Source organism: Eumetopias jubatus, unplaced genomic scaffold (assembly GCF_037043125.1).
Source record: "Eumetopias jubatus isolate StellerSeaLion01/CBP00866 unplaced genomic scaffold, mEumJub1_p1.0 scaffold_7, whole genome shotgun sequence".
NCBI lineage: Eukaryota > Metazoa > Chordata > Mammalia > Carnivora > Otariidae > Eumetopias > Eumetopias jubatus.
In genome coordinates, this window is record NW_028274813.1 from 52645870 (window position 1) to 52666144 (window position 20275).

The 20275-nt window shown below is 34.5% G+C and overlaps 1 protein-coding gene across 2 annotated transcripts in view; it reads right to left on the reverse strand.

The window, feature by feature from the left end:
* Positions 1–965: 965 nt before the first annotated feature.
* The window catches only part of TOGARAM1 (TOG array regulator of axonemal microtubules 1), a 78009-nt gene continuing 58699 nt past the window's right edge, over positions 966–20275 (reverse strand). For both annotated transcript variants that reach the window (XM_088024628.1, XM_028100938.2), the window contains 9 exons: positions 19859–19964; positions 18750–18985; positions 18099–18257; positions 14281–14407; positions 12718–12836; positions 6930–7119; positions 5345–5564; positions 2707–2793; positions 966–2084 (listed from right to left, as the gene is read on the reverse strand). In XM_088024628.1, coding sequence (XP_087880754.1) covers positions 1831–2084; positions 2707–2793; positions 5345–5564; positions 6930–7119; positions 12718–12836; positions 14281–14407; positions 18099–18257; positions 18750–18985; positions 19859–19964 — 1498 coding nt within the window. In that variant the 3' untranslated portion in view covers positions 966–1830. The remainder of the gene's footprint in view (positions 2085–2706; positions 2794–5344; positions 5565–6929; positions 7120–12717; positions 12837–14280; positions 14408–18098; positions 18258–18749; positions 18986–19858; positions 19965–20275) is intronic.

Below are 20275 nucleotides of genomic sequence, written 5' to 3' on the forward strand. Positions count from 1 at the left end.
TTCAACAATCAACGCAAATTTAGTAGGCACATTTGCAATGACACAAGGACAATGGTCAAAATGAATAAAACTTGGAATCTGTAACTATTGTTTCAATGGTGCATATCATTAAGGGTTAAAGCAAAATTTAATGATGATTTCAGATTTACAACTGAGGTCAAAAGAGTCTAAACCAGGTGCTGACAAACTATATGCAAGAGGTCTGTTTTTGTTTGACCTGAGCTAAGAATGTATTATACATTTTTAAAGGGTTATGAAAACACAAAAACAAACAAACAAAAAGAATATGCCACAATCTGTAGCTTACAAAGCCAAAAATATTACTTTTTGGTCTTTTACTTCAGGCCTAAACTATAGAAACATAATAAAATACACTTAGAAGAAAAGATAAAGCATTTAAAAAGCATGTATGTAACTATGAATATATGTTACAGTACCTACAAACAGAAAAAGTAACCAAGTCTTTACTTTCTATTCAGCTTAGCTTCAAATTGCTGTAAAACCCCTTTTATTCCTCAGCAGTCATGGAGTAATACAAAGAATCGCAATTTAAAATGAAGCCAAATACATCAGAAAACCACTCAGTGACATAAGAAATGAAAAAGAATGAGGATAGTTCACAACTGTAATAAAGTGATCATTGAGTAAACTACGACACAGAACCATGGATTTTTAGAACAAGATAGAACCTTAAAAATCACCTAATCTAGCCCTCACATTTTAGAGATTGGAACACTGAGACCTAGACCTGGCAAGTGACTTGCCCAAGGTCACATGGCTAATTTCCTCTGAAGCTAGCCCAGGTCTATTGTTAGGTCAATAGAGATAGGTCATTATAATACCAAGTATACCAAGTGAAAGTGATAGGTCAATATTATAATATATATTTTTTTTATTTTAACATATTTGGAAGGTGGAAAAATAGGACACCTCTCACACATCTACAGAAATAAATCCTTTTATTTTTATAACATTCCTTTTCTTTTTATGATGCATACAGTACTTATAGCCCAAGAATTCTGAGAAAAGCTATAGAAGACCTGGCACTATTTTTGAGAATTACACAATTGGGCAGCAAAATAACACCTTTATAAATGTTGGGACATATAGTAATAAAATTTAGTGTTTGCACACAAAAATAGGTAAGTTACATTCAACACGTTTTCTTTAATGTGCATTTAAAATGTTTAAGCGTTAAACTTTGGTCATCATGCTTCATTATAACTTGTTAAATTCCACAATGATGTAGATGATTTAACCCAAATGGTAAGCAAATATATCACATTAACACAATAGCAAAAGCAAGCTAATACTGCACAATCATATTAGCAGACTGATTTCAGAAATACATGTTTTTCACAAATAGCACACAAAAGTTAGTGATAACATAGTTCAATGACTTTTCTTTCATTTCATAAAATAAGGCTGAGTAATGAGACATAGCAGAACATGATTACATAATAAAAAGTATATTTTTAATTACAAATCTAATTGTACATATAGGGCAATGAATTGTGGTTTCTTATGGAATAGTGCAAATGAGCAGGACGTTCCTCAAAAATAATATAATTGGATTCATTCCTTGTACCTCAGATTTCATGAATATTAGGTTATATTAATTATTTTAGCTTTTTGTGTGATGGGTACAAGTGGTAGGGTTGATAAAGGGCAGATCTGTATTCATTGGCTGCAAACACAAATAGCCATTGACTTAATTCACCAGATGAGAAGTGCAGGCACTGAAAATGTAACTTTAAAAATGTTCCATTTGTCATCATGTAAACAATTTTCTTCATCATACTATATTTCATTAAAGATTCATAATTCATTTCATATTGTCATATCGAGCAATTCTTCTAAACTCTTTTTGATATGTGGTGGTTGGGATGCAGCCTGATTTAACAGATTCTGACCCATTTGTGCAAAAAGTGCTTTTGATAATTTAGCTGTGGCTGTTCGTATATTTCCTCCAGCTCCAGGCAAAGAGCCACTATTTGTCATGTTCCCTAAGAGATGCCATAAAACAACCAACACTTTCTGTTCTGTGGCATGGGGCTTCCTTTGATAAAGTTCCATAACAATATCTGAAACATAAAAATATAGTAAATAGTGAAGTTTTCAAAAAAATAAATTCGTTTGGTTAATTAAAAAGCATACAAAATATACTAAGCTTCTTCCCGATGCCATTTGTCATAAAATGTCAGGCATTCTAAAGAAAAGTAGGGTCAGAAACTTTCTTCCCAAAGAAGGAATCTTTAAGTATTAGAATTCTATATATGACAACTTAGTTCAGGCAAAAGTAGTAAACACAGGAATTAAACCCAAAATTCATCTCGATGTTTTCCAAATGTAGTTAAATAAAAACATACATTTTTAACTCACTGACCTTTTATCAAACACATCATTTGAAATGGTTTTTCAAGTGCACCAAATTTACTTTAATGTCTTTTTATTTTTTCTATATTATTTCTACTGACAGGAAGACTAAATACTTACTGGGGAAAAAAAAGGATCAGAGTCTTAAAAAAAATTTGGGGGAGTAAAAGTCTTAAAAGGTTCTCATATGGATGATTATGCAATTTATTTCTACATTGTGGGTAATGATATTGAATTTGGTAGTTATCCTAAAATTAAATTGAAATGCCTATCAGTTTATCCTTAGTTAATAAAATATTTCTTTAGAAATAGCAATTAAAAAATACTTACCAGCAAGCTTTTCAGTCATATCCTGTTTTGCTTTTCCATTTAAAAACTGAGCTTTTGTGCAAAATGGCTGTAGAAGTAAGTAATTGTCTAAACAAGAATAATACAGACATATAAAGAATTATGAGATCTTATTTTTCCATTACATAGAATTGAAAGGAAAATATATTCATGCAAATGAATGCAAATGTTAAAAAATTTTTAAATCTATGCAAGCACTACTTAACATTATTTATAAAACCTTAATAGAATAATATTCTTATAGCAAATAAGACATAAAAATATCTGAGTATTAAAAGAGCTATCATATGGTATAAAAAAGCAAAAGAATTGCCCATCTCCCAGGCATCTTATTCCAAAAAATAGAATATAGGTTTATCAAAAACAAAAACAGAAAAAAAAATTGTTTTGCAGGTAGTTTTATCTTTACTGATTTTTTCAAAGTCTTAATTTTGTAATATAGATTCACAGGATGTTGCAAAGGTCCTGTGTACCTTTCACCAAAGGTTGTATCTTACATAATTATAGTACACATCAAAATAAGGAATCTGACATTTACACAATCCATGTGCATAGTTCTAATCTGCACCATTCACATATTTGTTGATTTTTGGAGTTTTTTTTATAAGCTCTACACCCAATGTAGGGCTTGAACTCATGATTCCAAGATCAAAAGTCACGTGCTCTAACAAGCCAAAAGGTGCCCCTACCTGTGTATCTATCATTTTATCACATGTGTAGATTTGTGTAATGATCACTGCAATTAACATACAGAACTATTCTATCACCACAAAGATCTCCCTAGTCACATCCAGCCCCTCCTCCCTAGCTGCCCCTAAACCCTGATAACCGCTAACCTGTTTTCCATCTCCATCCATAAATTTTATCATTTTGAGAGGGTTATATAAACAGAATCCTACAGCATGTGACCTTTTGGGACTGTCTTTTTTCACTCAGCATAATACCCTTTAGATTCATCCAAATTGTTGTGTGTATCCATAATACTACATTTTTTAAAAAATTTTATTTATTTATTTTACAGAGAGAAAGACAGTGAGAGAGGGAACACAAGCAGGGGAAGTGGGAGAGGGAGAAACAGGCTTCCTGCTGAGCAGGGAGCCTGATGTAGGGCTCAGTCCCAGGACCCTGGGATCATGACCTGAGCCGAAGGCAGACGCTTAATGACTGAGTCACCCAAGCGCCCCCATAATACTACTTTATTACTAAGTAGTATTCTACGGTATGGATGTATCACAAATTTTTTCACTATTAACCCACTGAATTACATTTAGGTTGTCTGCAATTTTTGGCTATTGCAAATAAAGCAGCTATGAACAATAGTGTACAGGTTTTTGGATGGAAGTGAGTTTTCATTTCTCTGGAATAAATGCCTATGGATGCAACTGATGGGTTATATGATAAGTGCAGTTTAGTTTTTCTAAGAAATTGCCAAACTATTTTCTACAGTGCCTACACCATTTTATTTACATCCTCACCAGCAATGTAGCACAGATTCAGTTTCTCTGAAATCTTGTTAGCGTTTGGTGTTGTCACTCTAATCTTAGCTGTCCTAATACTTGCTATATATAACCTGAATGTCTATGTCCTCCAAAATTCGTATGTTGAAACCCAGTCCCCATTGTTATGGCATTTGGAGGTGAGGCCTTTGGGAGGTGATTAGGTCATGAAGATGGAGCCCTTATGAATGAATGGGATTAGTACTCTCTTATAAAAGATGCCCTAGAAAGCTCCTATCATGTGATGACACAAACAGAAGATAGGGCCATCTAGGAACCAGAAAGTGGACCCTCACCAGACACCAAATCTGTTGGCACCTCGAACTTGAACTTTCCAGGCTCCAAAACTGTGAAAAATAAAAGTTTGTTTTCACGCCATCAAGTCTGTAGTAGTTCGTTGTAGCAGCCCTAACAGACTAACATATTTGTGTAGTGATCATGGTCTTAACTTGAATTTTACATTTCCCTAATGACTAGGGATATTGAACAGCTTTTCACTTGTTTATCTGCCATCCATACATTCTCTTCAGTGAAATGTTTCTTCATATCCTTTGTCCATTTTCTAGTTGATTGTTTATTTTAATGTTCAGTTTTGAGAGTTCTTTATATACTCTCAATTCTTCCTCATATATGTGGTTTGCAAATACTCTCTCCCAATCTGTAGTATTTCTCTTTATGTATTTAATAGGGTCTTTTGCAGAGCAAATGTTTTTAATTTTGATGAAGACTCATTTATCAGCTTTTATGGATCATGCTTTTAGTGTCATGCTAACAACTCTTCACCAAGCCCTCAGGTCCTAAGGATTTCTACCTATGTTATCCTTAAAAGTTTTACAGTGAAGTTTTACATTTAAACCTATGATCCATCTTAACTTAATTTTGCATCAGATGTGAGACTGAGGTGGAAAAAAGGAACTGAGAAATCAAAAATAAAGGAAGATAAAGTCAATTTAATGGGACATATTTAATCTCTAGAAATAATTTAAAATATTACTGAGACTATCACAACATTAAATGACAAATATTGACTATGATTTCAACATTATAAAAAAAACAATGTGTAGAATCAGAAAGTACAAAAGTAAAGTCAAAGTAATTTGAGTGCCAAAGTAAAGATTTCTTACCTACATGCTGACTCAGTGCCTGAACAACATTTGTGGCGGCAGCATAGATGCCTGGATTCTTTGAATTCAGATTGTTATCTACTATTGCTGGAATTAGCATGTTGATTATAGGAGATAAGTTGTCTCTAAGCAAAGGAATCATTTTGTGCATTGTTTCTAGAGCCACCAGATTTACTTTACTATTGGAATCATGAAGTCGAGATTTAAAAGCATCAAAAATCTGAAAGTAAATTGGTAAATTATTTAAATTATTGGTAAATTATTTTAAGTGAAATAATGTTTATAGCTACTTAAATTCTTTTTGGCATTCTATAGTATTTATCCTATTAATATACTGTTTAAAAACATACACACAACATCTTACTTAACCTGAACCTAGACAGGAATTTTATATAAATTTGGATGTTAAATCTAAGTCTCAAATCTTCTTACAGCAAAAAAACAAGTCTTCAAAGATCACCCAAAAAGACATACTAATAAATTAAGGTTGAGAAATTTAGCTTGGTAGGAAGATGACTGGCTTACTGTAAATGGGATAAAAATGCTATTTTTTGGAAGGTACAATTTAGCTTAGCTAACTCTAAGAACTCAAGAAAAGTTTCTATTTTTATCACTATTCCTAACAGAATTAGACATGTAAATTTTACTGTAGAGATCTGATTTAGTTTCAGTTTAAGTGTCTTATGAGAATTTTATATGAAAGTTCAGTTAAATTTTTATTATTACCTCTTAACCTGATTACTTTAACAATTATTCCTTACTCTTCAGAATTCTTAACTTTCATAAGCTTAAGATATATTAAGGGAATGATAAGCAAATCTTTAGTCACATCAGGTGAGTGAAGAGCTATTCTGTGAGGCTAATATATATATATATATATAACTCATATAAAAACTATGAAAGTTAATATATATACATAAAATTTTTCATGGTAAGAACAGTCTTCCCAAGAGATTTATTTTTACTCAAAATTAAGAGACAGCACTATTGGAATTAAGAGTAGTTATGGTATGTTGGCCAAGTTTAATGTACATAAATATAAATTTCAAATGGAATTTAGTTAATAAATTACTAATGGAATTAACTGAACTAACACTGAAGAAGCATAAATCATCTATGCTCATTTATTTATTACTATCTCCTTTTCTATTGCTTGTTATCTTCCTAAGGGTTGGTATATAAATTAGTATGTACAAGATTTCTAATCTACATATAAAAATTTTAATATCTATTCTTAAGTAATATCAGAGCTTTTAAATGCCCTGGTTCTTAAAATATTTACTGATTCACTCAACATTAATTCACTGAATGTCAGGTTCCAAGAGCTCTGAGAATACAGAGCTTTCAAGAAGTTACCACCTAGTGGGAGAATTCAGACAAATAAGCAGCTATTTTTTAATTTTTTCTCAATTACTTTGAATTGTTCTACAATGCTTTCAACACAGCAAAACCTAAGCAATCCATTCTTCTAAGTTTAACATTTTAAAATAATATATGTAAGATACTAAGATTTAGGGCAATTTCTTAAGCTAATGAGCTGTTAGCTACATACTGAAAATGAAAATTAATTTTGACAGTTCATTACCTTCACAATGTTTACAACAACCAGTTCTTGATTGTTTTCAGTATCTGATAAAAGCTGCTTAATCCCATTAATGCGATCACGGAAGTCTTTTGCGTTTAATAAACTGGTTATGACTTTAATGTATTCAGCACTTTCTAAGGAATTGCGGGGAACTGATTTTCTGGTGATGTCACGAATTTCAGTTACTTCTCTAAAGTCAAAGAAAGGTAAATTTAATTTCATTATTAATTTTCTATAAGAAACATAAACATAACAAATAGTTCTTATTACATATTTATTTTTCAAAAATTCACAAAATGATCTAACCCAAAGCCACAATACCTGTGTTGGGGGTCCCTAAAATCTCCCCTGAGTTTGGTGATTTGCTATGAGGACTCACAGGATTCAGCATGTAGTTCTCCTCACAGCTAAGATTTATTACAGAAGGATACAAAGCAAAATCAGCAAAGGGAAAAAGTGTACGGGTCAAAGTCTGATTGAAACTAGATATAAGCTTCCAAGGGTCCCAAGTGGAATCACACAGGACAAATTTATTATTACTCCAGTATCAACTCGTAACAACACATGTGAAATGTTGTCTACCAATGAACCTTATTAGAGACTCAATGCTCAGGCTTTTTTTTTTTTTTAAGATTTTATTTATTCATTTGAGAGAGAGAGAGAGAGAACGTGCAGTAGGGAGAGGGAGAATCTGAAGCAGATTCCGCACTGACTGCAGAGCCTCTCTTGGGGTTCAATCCATAATCGTGATGACCTGAGACAAAATCAAGAATCAGACGCTTAACCAATTGAACCACCCAGGCACCCCTCAGTGCTCAAGGTTTTACTGGGAGTTGGTCATGACTGGTCCTCTGCCTAGGATATACTGAAATTCTAGGCTTCCAGAAGGAAAGCAGGTCTTCAGCATAAACCACATTGTTTGCCCAAATAATTGTGGTACAATAAACTATTCTTATCAGTTAAGGAACAGTGGCAATCCTCCTTAAATCCTAGTCCCCAGATGCCAACCAAGGGCTCACCTTGTAAGTAAGAATAGTCTCAGGCCTGCTATGTTAACTCAAATCATGTGAATTTGCATGAGAGAACTAGAATCTTGACTCTAGCAGGACTTACTATTTCAATGACTTACTATTACTAGCATCTTGTTTTTTATTGCTATAAAGGGGTGACTCAATATAGCAGATGAATGATCCCTTTGAAACTAAAGTGTCATGCAAATTGACAGGTCTTTTTTTTTTTAAGATTTGCATTTATTTATTTGAGAGAGAGAGAGAGAGCACAAGCAGAGGGGAGAGGGAGAGGCAGAGAGAGAGGGAGAAGCAGGCTCCCTGCTGAGCAGGGAGCCCAATGCGGGGCTCAATCCTAAGACCCTGAGATCATGACCTGAGCCAAAGGCAGACACTTAACCAAATGAGCCACCCAGGTGCCCTCAAATTGACAGGTCTTAAAGACAATGGTAAGAGTTTCCAGTTACCATTTCTCTGACTTAGTATTGAAAATGGTGCTTAAGTTGTCTTAAGAGCGCTGATTAATGAACGACTCAGGATCATCCTAAAAGTAGATACAAGATGGTGATCTGCAACACAGATCTTAGTTAGATGTATCTATTCATTATTTTTAATTTGCTTAAATAAATCGATCTGAGGTTAATTTATGAAATGATTAATTCTATACAATGACAAAAATAGAAGATTAAATTTATATTTAAACTGAGAAGTATATGATACATAAAAGGTGAATAAATGAAAAGAGTTAAAAAGAACACCTCAGGAAGCCATCTAATTAATGAAACTTATGGGGGCGCCTGGGTGGCTCAGTTGTTAAGCATCTGCCTTGGGCTCAGGTCATGATCCCAGCCTCCTGGGATCTGGCCCTTCATCGGGCTCTCTGCTAGGCGGGAAGCCTGCTTCTCCCTCTCCCACTCGCCCTGCTTGTGTTCCCTCTCTCACTGTGTCTCTCTCTATCAAATAAATAAATAAAATCTTAAAAAAATAATTACTGAAACTTGTGTTTAAAGATGGTTTTTTTGTTATTTAAAACAAAATGGATTTGATAGTAAAATAACAGTGAATATACCTTAGGGTATACGACAAAAAGCAGACATGCACACACACACACCTCAATCAATCAATTCAAAAGAAGGCAGGACACTCTATGTCCATTTTAGACATAAAGACACCTGCAAATTGAAAGTGAGGGGACAGAGAAACATTTATCATGCAAATGGACATCAAAAGAAAGCCGGAGTAGCAATACTTATGTCAGACAAACTAGATTTTAAACTGAAGACTGTAACAAGAGGTGAAGAAGGGCACTATTAATAAAGGGGGCTAGCCAAAAAGAAGATCTAACAATTGTAAATATTTATGCCCCCAACTAGGGAGCACCCAAACATATAAAACAATTAATAACAAATATAAAGAAACTCATTGATAATAATACAATAATTGTAGAAGACTTTAACATGCCACTTACAACAATGAACAGATTATCTAAATAGAAAATAAACAAGGAAACAATGGCTTTGAATGACACACTGGACCAGAAGGACTTAATAGATACATTCAGAACATTTCATCCTAAAGCAGAATATACATTCAAGTGCACATGGGACATTCTCCAGAATAGATCACATACTAGGTCATAAATCAGGCCCAAACAAGTATAAGTAGATTGAGATCATACCATGCATATTTTCCTACCACAATACTATGAAACTTGAAGTCAACCACAAGAATAAATTTGGAAAGACCACAAATAGATGGAGGTTAAACAACATGCTACTAAACAATGAGTGGGTCACCAGGAAATCAAAGAAGAAATAAGAAAAATACATGGAAACAAATGAAAATGAAAATACAATGGTCCCAAACCTTTGGATTGTAGCAAAAGTGGTCATAAGAAGGAAGTATATAGCAATACAGGCCTACCTCAAGAAGCAAGAAAAATCTCAAATAAACAACCTAATCTTACACCTAAAGGAGCTACAAAAAGAACAAAGCCTAAAGCTAGCAGAAGGCAAATAATAAAGATTAGAGCAGAAATAAATGATATAAAAACTAAAAAAACAATAGAACACATCAATGAAAGCAGCAGTGGTTCTCAGAAAAAAATTAATAAAATTGATAACCCCCTACCCAGACTTAAAAAAAAAAGGGACCCAAATAAATAAAATCATGAATGAAAGAGGAGAGATCACAACCAACACCAAATAAATACAAACTGTTATTTTTTAAAAAATATTTTACTTATTTGAGAGAGAGAGAGAAAGAGAGAGTGAGCATGAGCAGGGGGGAAGGGCAGAAGGAGAGGGAGAAGCAGACTCCCCACTGAGCAGAGCCCAATGCGGGGCTCAATCCCAGGACCTTAAGATCATGACCTGAGCTGAAGGCAGTCGCTCAACCAACTGAGCCACCCAGGCACTGCAGAAATACAAACAATTATAAGAGAATATTATATGCCAACAAGTCAGGCAATCTGGAAGAAATGGATGCATTCCTAGAAACATTTAAACCACCAAAACTGGAACAGGAAGAAATAGAAAATTGGAACAGACCCATAATCAGCAAGGAAATTGAATCAGTAATCAAAAATCTCCCAAGATACAAAAGTTCAGGGCCAGGTGGCTTCACAAGGGAATTCTACCAAACATTTAAAGAAGAGTGAATACCTATTCTCAAACCATTCCAAAAAATAGAAAAGATAGGAAAACTTCCAAATTCATTCTATGAGACCAGCATTATCCTGATTCCAAAACCAGACAAAGTCTCCACTAAAAAAGAGAACAATAGGTCAATATTTCTCACGAACATGGATGTAAAAATTCTCAACAAAATACTAGCAAATTGAAACCAACAGTACATTAAAAGAATCATTCACCATGATCAAGTGGGATTTATTCCTGGGCTGCAAGGATGGTTCAGTATTCACAAATCAATCAATGTGATACACCACATTAATAAAAGAAAGGATAAAAACCATATGATCCTTTCAATAGATGCAGAAAAGGCATTTGACAAAGTACAGCATCCATTCATGATAAAAACCCTCAAGAAAGCAGGTTTAGAGGGAACATACCTCAACATAATAAAGGCCATATATGAAAAACCCACAGCTAAAATCATCCTCAATGGGAAAAAACAGAGCTTTTCCTCTATGATCAGGAACAAGACAGGGATGTCCACTCTCACCACTGTTATTTAGATTAGTACTGGAAGTCCTAGCCTCAGCAAACAGACAACAAAAAGAAATAAAAGGCATCCGAATTAGCAAGGAAGAAGTCAAACTTTCACTATTTGCAGATGACATGATACTTTATATAGAAAACCCCAAAAAATCCATAAGAAGTTGCCAATTGATAGATGAATTCAGTAAAGTTGCAGGATACAAAATCAATGTACAGAAAACTGTTGCATTTCTATACACCAATAATGAACAGCAGAAAGAGAAATTAAGAAAACAATCCCATTTACAATAGTACCAAAAACCATAAGATACCTAGGAATAAACCTAACCAAAGAGGTAAAAGATCTATACTCTAAAATCTATAAAACACCCAAGAAAGAAATTAAAGATGACACAAAGAAATGGAAAAACATTCCATGCTCGTGGATTAGAAGAACTAAGACTGTTAAAATGTCTATACTACCCAAAGCAATTTACACATTTAATGCCAATCCTATGAAAATACCAACAGCATTCTTCACAGAGCTAGAACAAACAACCCTACAATTTGTATGGAACCACAGAAGACCCTGAATAACCAAAGCAACCTTGAAAAAGAAAAGCAAAGCTGGAGGCATCATGACTCTGGACTTCAAGTTATATTACAAAGCTGTAGTGATCAAAACAGTATGGTACTGGCACAAAAACTGACAGATCAATGGAACACAATAGAAAACCCAGAAATGAACCCAAAACTCTATGGTCAACTAATCTTCGACAAAGCAGGAAAGAATATCCCATGGAAAAAAGATGGTGTCTTCAATAATTGGTGTTGGAAAAACTGGGCAGCAACATGCAAAAGAATGAAATTGGACAACTTTCTTTCATTTTTTTTTTTAAGATTTTTATTTATTTATTTGCAGAAAGAGAGAGAGAGCGCACAAGCAGGGGGTGCAGCAGGCAGAGAGAAAAGAAGAAGCAGGCTCCCTTCTGGGCAGAAAGCCCGACATGGGGTTTGATCTCAGGACCCTGAGATCATGACCTGAGCAGAAGGTAGATGCTTAACCAAGTGAGCCACCCAGGCACCCCTAAAAAAATATATTTAAAAAAAATTATATAATCAATCTATTACATGTTAAACAGTATAAACAGGTTACAAAATTATATACATAATTATATTTATAAGAATTTTAAGAGTAGTCTTTTTGTGGTTGGTGGTACTATGGGTGATTGGTTAATTCTTCTTTTAATGTTTGGATTTTCTAAAGTTGTTTTTTTTTTTCCACTAACCATAATTGTATATTACTTTTATAATCAAGGGGGAAAAGTAAAGGCTAAAAATTAATACAAAATGAATCAGAGTTGTCCAACACAGGCCTAATATTGACAAGTTCAATAGCACTAAAGCTTTAATAATGTTTAGTGCATGTAAAAGCCAGTTGCTGTGAATATATAATTGTCTTATTAAGTATAATTACCTCACACTTTCTAAGTCCTTACCAACTTTTAAAACTCCATTAAGTTTTGACAAATACCCCTGGGATAGTTCATAAAAACATCCAAAAGAGACTACTATCACTAGGGAGTAATTTCTCTAATGATGTGGACTATCAAATGATCCTACCTTTCAGCTGAATTGAAAGCATCTCTAGAAACAGATGATGACCTTGTATTTCCAACAGTGCCAGTATGAGATCGTCTTCCTTTTGCTGAAGGAGTATCTAGTGGTATCTCTCCTAAGCCCTTTAAGTAATATAAAGAAAGGCAGTGTAATAAAAGTCTTAAAACCAGTTACGTGAAATAATTTATATAATGTAATTTTCATAGAAGTGATTATTGATCTTTTTGTAAGTGAACACATCTTAATAATCAGCTATGCTATGCTTTAAAGGGTATCAATACATAAAATACCTTCTAATTAGTAATAAATTAACCAAATATGTGATCAACTAATAGGAAATGATATTGGCTGGGTAAAACTGTTCAATAAAATTTTAAAAATTAATATGCTATATTTTATCACTACTCTTAAACCTTAAAATCTACAGAGAAAATACGAACACATTACATAAATAATGAATTACTATGCAACACCAGGATGAGAATAAACACTTTGATAAGAACTATTTAATAATACTTGTACTTGAACTGACTCACAAATACAAACTACCTCAGTTCAGTAAGATAATTATTTGCATGGTTATTTTAATTATTTCTATATGAATTAAGCTAAAGTCTTTAAGATCAATAAGCAGAAAAAAATGCTCTAAAATGTATATTGCCATACATCTTTGAAATACTGTCCTTTCATAAATGAATCCTTTATCCAAGATTATCAGTGAGGAATAACATAAATTAGCATAAAAAAATTCTACGTTATTAAATTAAACATTTTTGCAAAAAAAAAGTAAGTGGGTTATTTTTTTTTTCTAAAGGTTTTATTTACTCATTTGAGACAGAGAGATAGAGAGAGAGAGAGAGAGCATGAGCAGGGGAGAGGCAGAGGGAGAGGGAGAAGCAGGCTCCCCACCGAGCCAGGAGCCAGATGTGGGCCTTGATCCCAGGACCCTGGGATCATGACCTGAGCCGAAGGCAGACGCTTGACAATCTGAGCCACCCAGGTGCCCAGTGGATTACTTTTATAAGTTACTTTTCACATTTTATTTTACTTGATATTCCCTCAGTCACTCATTTCAGACACGTCTGAATCCCCCATTACCTATCAGGATTAAATAAATGGGGCTTCCCCTCAAGGAGCTCCCAATCAATGTTCTGCAGTGTGATAGGAACTCTAATAGTGGAATATGCTAAGGTAAAGCAGGAACCAAGCATGATGAACATCACTATCCTTATCCTAAAAAATAAAAAATTCAGGTTAAAGAAATGAAGTGATGTACCTAACATTATATAGTTGTTTAATTCTCAACCCAAGTCTTGAATCAAAACCAACCTTATAACTCCAATAAACCACACTATATTCTACCAAATATCAAGCTTCTGTTCAATAAACACTTACTGACACTACAAATGTCTACTGCAAATTTTTCAACTGCTATTGTTGAAATGCTACTGCAGCTATATTCTGAATGATTAACAGAGAAATAATCAAAAAAGCAATTACTTCTACCTTTACCTTCCTTGTACTTTGCTTTTAAAGATGTTTACAAATTAAACTTTTTCCACATACCTTTTGCCGTAAGCTTTTAACAGATTCCTTAATATATGGCAAATCTTTGGATGGGACATATTTTTCAAGCATTTTATCAAAGTTTGGATGACACATCATAAGGAAAAGCATTTTTCGACCATAGTACCTATGGACATTTGAGAAATAGGCAAATAATTTTATATACCTTAACAAACTCAGTTTCTATCCTTAGATGCAATTTTTTTCAATAGAAAAAAACTGTCAATATCAAGATTGTCATCCCTATTTTAAACAAGCCACTGAAATGTAGTTATACTAACTGAACTGAAGTATAACATTCTCCTGTCCCTCACTTTTATTTATTTTTTTGGCTTATAAAAAACCCACTTTATTTTTTTTTTTCCGGATTATTCACCTGTTCTTTCTTGTTTTTTTTTTTATTATGTTATATTAATCACCATACATTACATCATTAGTTTTTGATGTAGTGTTCCATGATTCATTGTTTGCGTGTAACACCCAGTGCTCCAAGCAGTACATGCCCTCCTTAATAACGATTACTGGGCTAACCCATCCCCCCACCCCCTCCCCTCTAGAACCCTCAGTTTGTTTCTCAGAGTCCATAGTCTCTCATGGTTCGTCTCTCCCTCCGATTTCCCCCCTTCATTTTTCCCTTCCTTCTCCTAATGTCCTCCATGCTGTTCCTTATGTTCCACAAATAAGTGAAACCATATGATAATTGGCTTTCTCTGTTTGACTGATTTCACGTAGCATAATCTCCTCCAGTCCCATCCATGTTGATGTAGAAGTTGGGTATTCATCCTTTCTGATGGCTGAGTGATATTCCATTGTATATATGGACCACATCTTTATCTATTCGTCTGTTTGAAGGGCATCATGGCTCTTTCCACAGTTGGGCTATTGTTGTCCCTCACCTTTATTTTTTTTTAATAATTTTTTATTGTATGTTAATCACCATACATCATTAGTTTTTGATGTAGTGTTCCATGATTCATTGTGCGTAACACCCAGTACTCCATTCAGAATGTCCCTCACCTTTAAAAAACACTATAGCTTCAGATCTTCAAATCTCTTCTTGGAAAGCCAAATGTTTGAATTCTATTTTTCAGGTACCCTTGGGTCCATATCAAGGCTGGTATTTGGCAGAACTGTGAGTTAGAAGTCTGTCTTTATCCTGGGCTCCTTGCTCACTGGGCAAGAGGTTGCTGGTGAGAGGTGTTCTGACCTAAGTCAACCTTCCCTAGGTTCTGTATTTCCTATATTTCTTACCCTCACTTTTTTTCCCCCCTGCCAAAACCTATCTGGGTTCCAATTCTTCAAAAACCTATTCTCTGCTACCTAAAACATACCCAAAGTTAGTTGGTAAATCATGGATGATATATAATGAATGTGTAATGCTCTCCAAACTAGGCTTTTTTTTTATGGTAGTATATAAATTTAAAAATAATTCTTTTTTTTATTTTTAATAATTTTTATTCTTTTTAGGATAAAACCTTAAGCCAAGATATCATTGTGATAGAACCACAGATATCATGGGTATTGGAGATATTTTTGGATAGAGGGATCTTATAGTACCTTATAATTATACCATATTACTATTCTTCAAAGCAGCTTGGCCCTAAAATTAATTAGTTATGCTTTTTCTTACAACTTGGAATATATGGGATAGGAAGAACCAGAGAAGGCAAGTCTTGCAGGGTAGGGAGAAGGTACAGAATGATCTCAGGAATATGTGTATCAATCAGGCTCCTTCAACTGTAATGAAATTACAGAAAGGGAGGTAGGTAGTATCAGAAAATAAAAATTACTGTTCTCTCCTCAGAATCAGAATAAGGTAACACCTTGATAAGTAGTTCATAATCAGTTATAGTTTCAAAGATGATTGTAACTTTTAGCCCAGAACATTAAGGACTGTAGGTCCATCACAGGCCCTAATGATATGAGAATGGCTAAAACAAACAAGTAAACAAGCAATAGGGACACTAAATGTGAGAAATAGTAAAACTATAAAGTTGTAAACATTTTATAATTTTAAAACTTCAAATAAGAAATCAAGAAATGACAAAATGGATTAGAAGAATTACCATATCATTAAGGAAAGGTTAAGATGTATACACAACAACCATTATGAATCTTTTTTTGTTCCTAACTAGTTTATTATGATCCAAAGCCTAAATTGTTTTGAACTTTACTGTGGTACACATAACTTCCAAAATGGCTCCCCAAAGAGCAGGACTGCTGCAATTTGTAAATATGAGATATAACTACCAGGATTATGTTATGTTATGTTATATGGTAGAGCTGACTCTAAGATTTTCTGGGTGGACCTAATCTAATCATACAGGTCCTTAAAAGCAGAGAGCTTTCTATAGCTGGTAGCAGAAGAGGAAATGAGAGCTCCTAAGCACAAGGGGGATTCAACATACTTTTGCTGGGTTGAAGATGGAGGGGGCTGCACAAGAAGGAATTCGCGGGTGACCTTAAGGAGCTGAGAGAGGACCCTGGTTGAAAACCAGCAAAGAAATAGAGACCTAAGTCCTATAACTACAAGGAACTGAATTTGGCCAACAACCAAAATGAGTTTGGAAGCAAATTCTTCTATAGAACATCTAGATAAGAGCTCAGCATTGTCATTACCTTGATTATAATCCTGGAAGACCCCAAGCAGAGAAAGCAGTTGAGCCATGCAAGACTTCTAACTTAAAGAACAGTAAGCTAAAAAAGTCTGTGTTGCCTTAAACCACTATGTTTGTGGTAATTTGTTACACAGCAATAGAAAATGAATACATTGACTTTCTATATTAGCTTCTGGTATAATGATTTCCATAAGATTAACTCTAGTTACCTAAAGTCATGGATATATGTCTTAAAATGTTAATTTTATATCCTTCTTTACTTTAGTCTGTATGAACTCAGACCCTCCCTCCCACTTTTAATCTATCTTCATATGTAACTGCCATAAATTTTTAGGTTTTATATGGGACATTATTAATCACCTAGTCCCACCTTCCTAATTTTACATACGAGAAAACTTAGGCTAACAGACATTAGATAATTTGCTTAAGAGCAAAAAGTGATTGGGGCTAGGAATTGAACCTAGGCTCTTGACTATATCCAAAATTTCTGTGACCAATACAGAAAGGGGCACCTAGCTGGGTCAGTTGATGGAGCATGTGACTCTTGCTCTTGGGGTTGTGAGTTTGAGCCCCACACTGGGCACAGAGTTTATTTAAAAAAAAAAAAGTTACCAATACAGTAATGTACCATCCACATCTTAATTATTTTGTCATTTTTCTCTGACTGTTCTTAACCTTCATAGAATTGTTCTTCAAGTACAGCAAGCAGAAATTTATGGGATTTTCTTTTTTTGGGGGGCGCATTTTCTAAGTGCAGCTATCTCATGTTTCAGGAGACAATATGGTATCCATTTCGCTTCCTGTATTTTTCATGTGCACCTATTTCCTTGATTTCACCTGATTGCTTGGAAAATATATCATTTCCCCTAAGTGCATTACCTTACATTTGCCCACAATGAAGTTCTTCTGCCACTTTTCTGCCCACTCATATAGCCTTCTGCTGTTTTCATGCAGTTCATCCCTGTGACATGGCATCTCACTACCCAGAAGTATGTACTGTCATCTGTAAATTTGGAGAATTCACTGTGCACTCCCTCAAGACCATTTACAAATTGGTTAAATAAGTCCATCTGCCCAGCACCAATCCCTGGGGACCCCACTTGTCCATTTAGAAAAAATGTTTATTCTTTTTTAACCTTTGCTGCCTACTTTTAACCCTTATCTTAACAGATTCAGCAAATATTATTAGCAGCTATTCACCTGGTTTCTTGTGAACTGTCCTGAGCAAACTTGGCAGCAGCTGGTAATATGCGGTCAGCCATATCCTTTGTTCCAGATAAAATACGCTCTGGTTCCATAAATTCCACAACATCTGATAAGTGCTGGGCTGTACATCTTCTTACTGCAATGTGTAAATGGCTACAAGGAAACATGATCAATTGAAACAAAGTTGATGTATGAACTAAAGATATACCTTTAAAGTTCTGCTTCTCCCTCTGACCCTCTTCCCTCTCGTGCTCTCTCTTTCTCTCTCTCTCAAATAAATAAATAAAATTAAAAGAAAAGACAGTTAAAGTTAAGTGATTAAACTATTCCTAACCCTCAACAATCATCCTTGGAAGCTAAAATGATAAATTACATTGTTACCCATCCCCAAGAAGTTTAAAACAAAACAAAACTCATAATCACTGACATTTATTTAGTTCCAGATCTATGAATATAAGTAAAATTATGAGAATAACAGTATTATTTTCCTTGTACGCTCTGTACCTAATATGATGTTTATCACCTAAGAATTATTGTTTTTTGACTAAAATAATACTGAAGTTTGCTTGTGTTTTTCCTACATCGCAGACTGCAAACAATTGTATTTTTAGTTTAAGGACATATCAAGATTATTTTGAATATTACCTTTGTCCTCCATTGATAAGAGAAACAATTGCACGTGCAGGAGTTACATTACTGACCATAGCTCTCAGTGCTTTGTCAACATCTTCTCTTATAAATGTATTTGACTCTCCAGCCTTGTGCAACAAAACTTTTACTGTAGTATCTAGTTCTTGATCCATGTTTTTTTTCAGGTAAGTGAAAAGATCACTTAAACAGACCACAGCAGCACGAGAAACTCCAGAGCGTAAATTTTTCACCTAAAAAAAATTTCCAAAATGTACATTTTGCTGATATTCTGAAAGAAAATCAGTAATAATGACTTTGAAACCAAATTTACTATTAAAGTAACATTTTTTTTATTTTTTTAAAGATTTTATTTATTTATTTGTTGGAGAGAGAGAGCGTGGGCGAGAGAGAGTGAGCGCGAGATAGTGAGCAAGGGTACAAGCAGGGGGAGCTGCAGGCAGAGGGAGAAGCAGGCTCCCCACTGAGCAAGGAGCCCCATGCGGGACTCGATCCCAGGGCACCGGGATCATGACCTGAGCCGAAGGCAGACGCTCAACTGACTGAGCCACCCAGGTGCCCCTAAAGTAACATGTTTTAATACATATTATCTTATGTCCTAAAAATTAACATTTAATAAAAATTTTTAAAAGTTGCGAAGTAAGGTATGAGCTACTTTTTTAAATAAAATTTATCCTTGATGTGGGGCTCGAACTCATGACCCTGAGATCAAGAGATGCATGCTCTCCTGACTGAGTCAGCCAGGAGCCCCATACAGGAACTACTTGTAACTATATACAAGCCTACTTATATCATTTAGTACAGAGGTATTCTTTTTTTTTTTTTTTTTTTGAGAGAGAGAGAGAGCACAAGAGAAGGGTAGGGGCAGAAGGAAAGAAAGAAAGAGAATCTTAAACAAGCTCAACCCTCAGTGTGGAGCCCCATGCGGGGCTCAATCTCACAACCCTGAGATCATGACCCGAGCCTCAATCAGGAGTTGGATGCTCAACCGACTGAGCCACCCAGACGCCCCTAGTACAGAGATATTTTTTCAAGGTCAAGTTAACATGGCATATTTATTCTTTGTTATCCAAACAATCCTTAACTCAGCTGAAAAATAAGTTTACCTCTTGAACTACTGCAAAATTTGTTTCATGCAACTTGGTGTTCAATATTTCAGAATGAAAAGCAGCTAAGCACCTAATAAAATTCAGTCCTTCAATTTTCTTCTCCCTACGGGAAAAAGAAACAAATAACAAAATCACTTATTAAATGGGGCTCAACTGGAACAGGATCTCAGATGTCTTCTTCTGTTTGTATGAAATACTGCTACTGAGGAGATCTTGCTTATTTTTCCGTATCATTTAGGAATTTCAAATAAAAAAGTAAAGTTTTATTTGCTTCAATAGTTCTCTTTCATGATTCAAAAGGTCTTTTAAGAGCTAAAATCACCATTGACAGTCACACTAAGTTCATGCTTTGTAAATAAAAAGAAGTATTTCCTCCCTAGTGATAAGAATGTCATATTCTTTCTAGAAAACAGA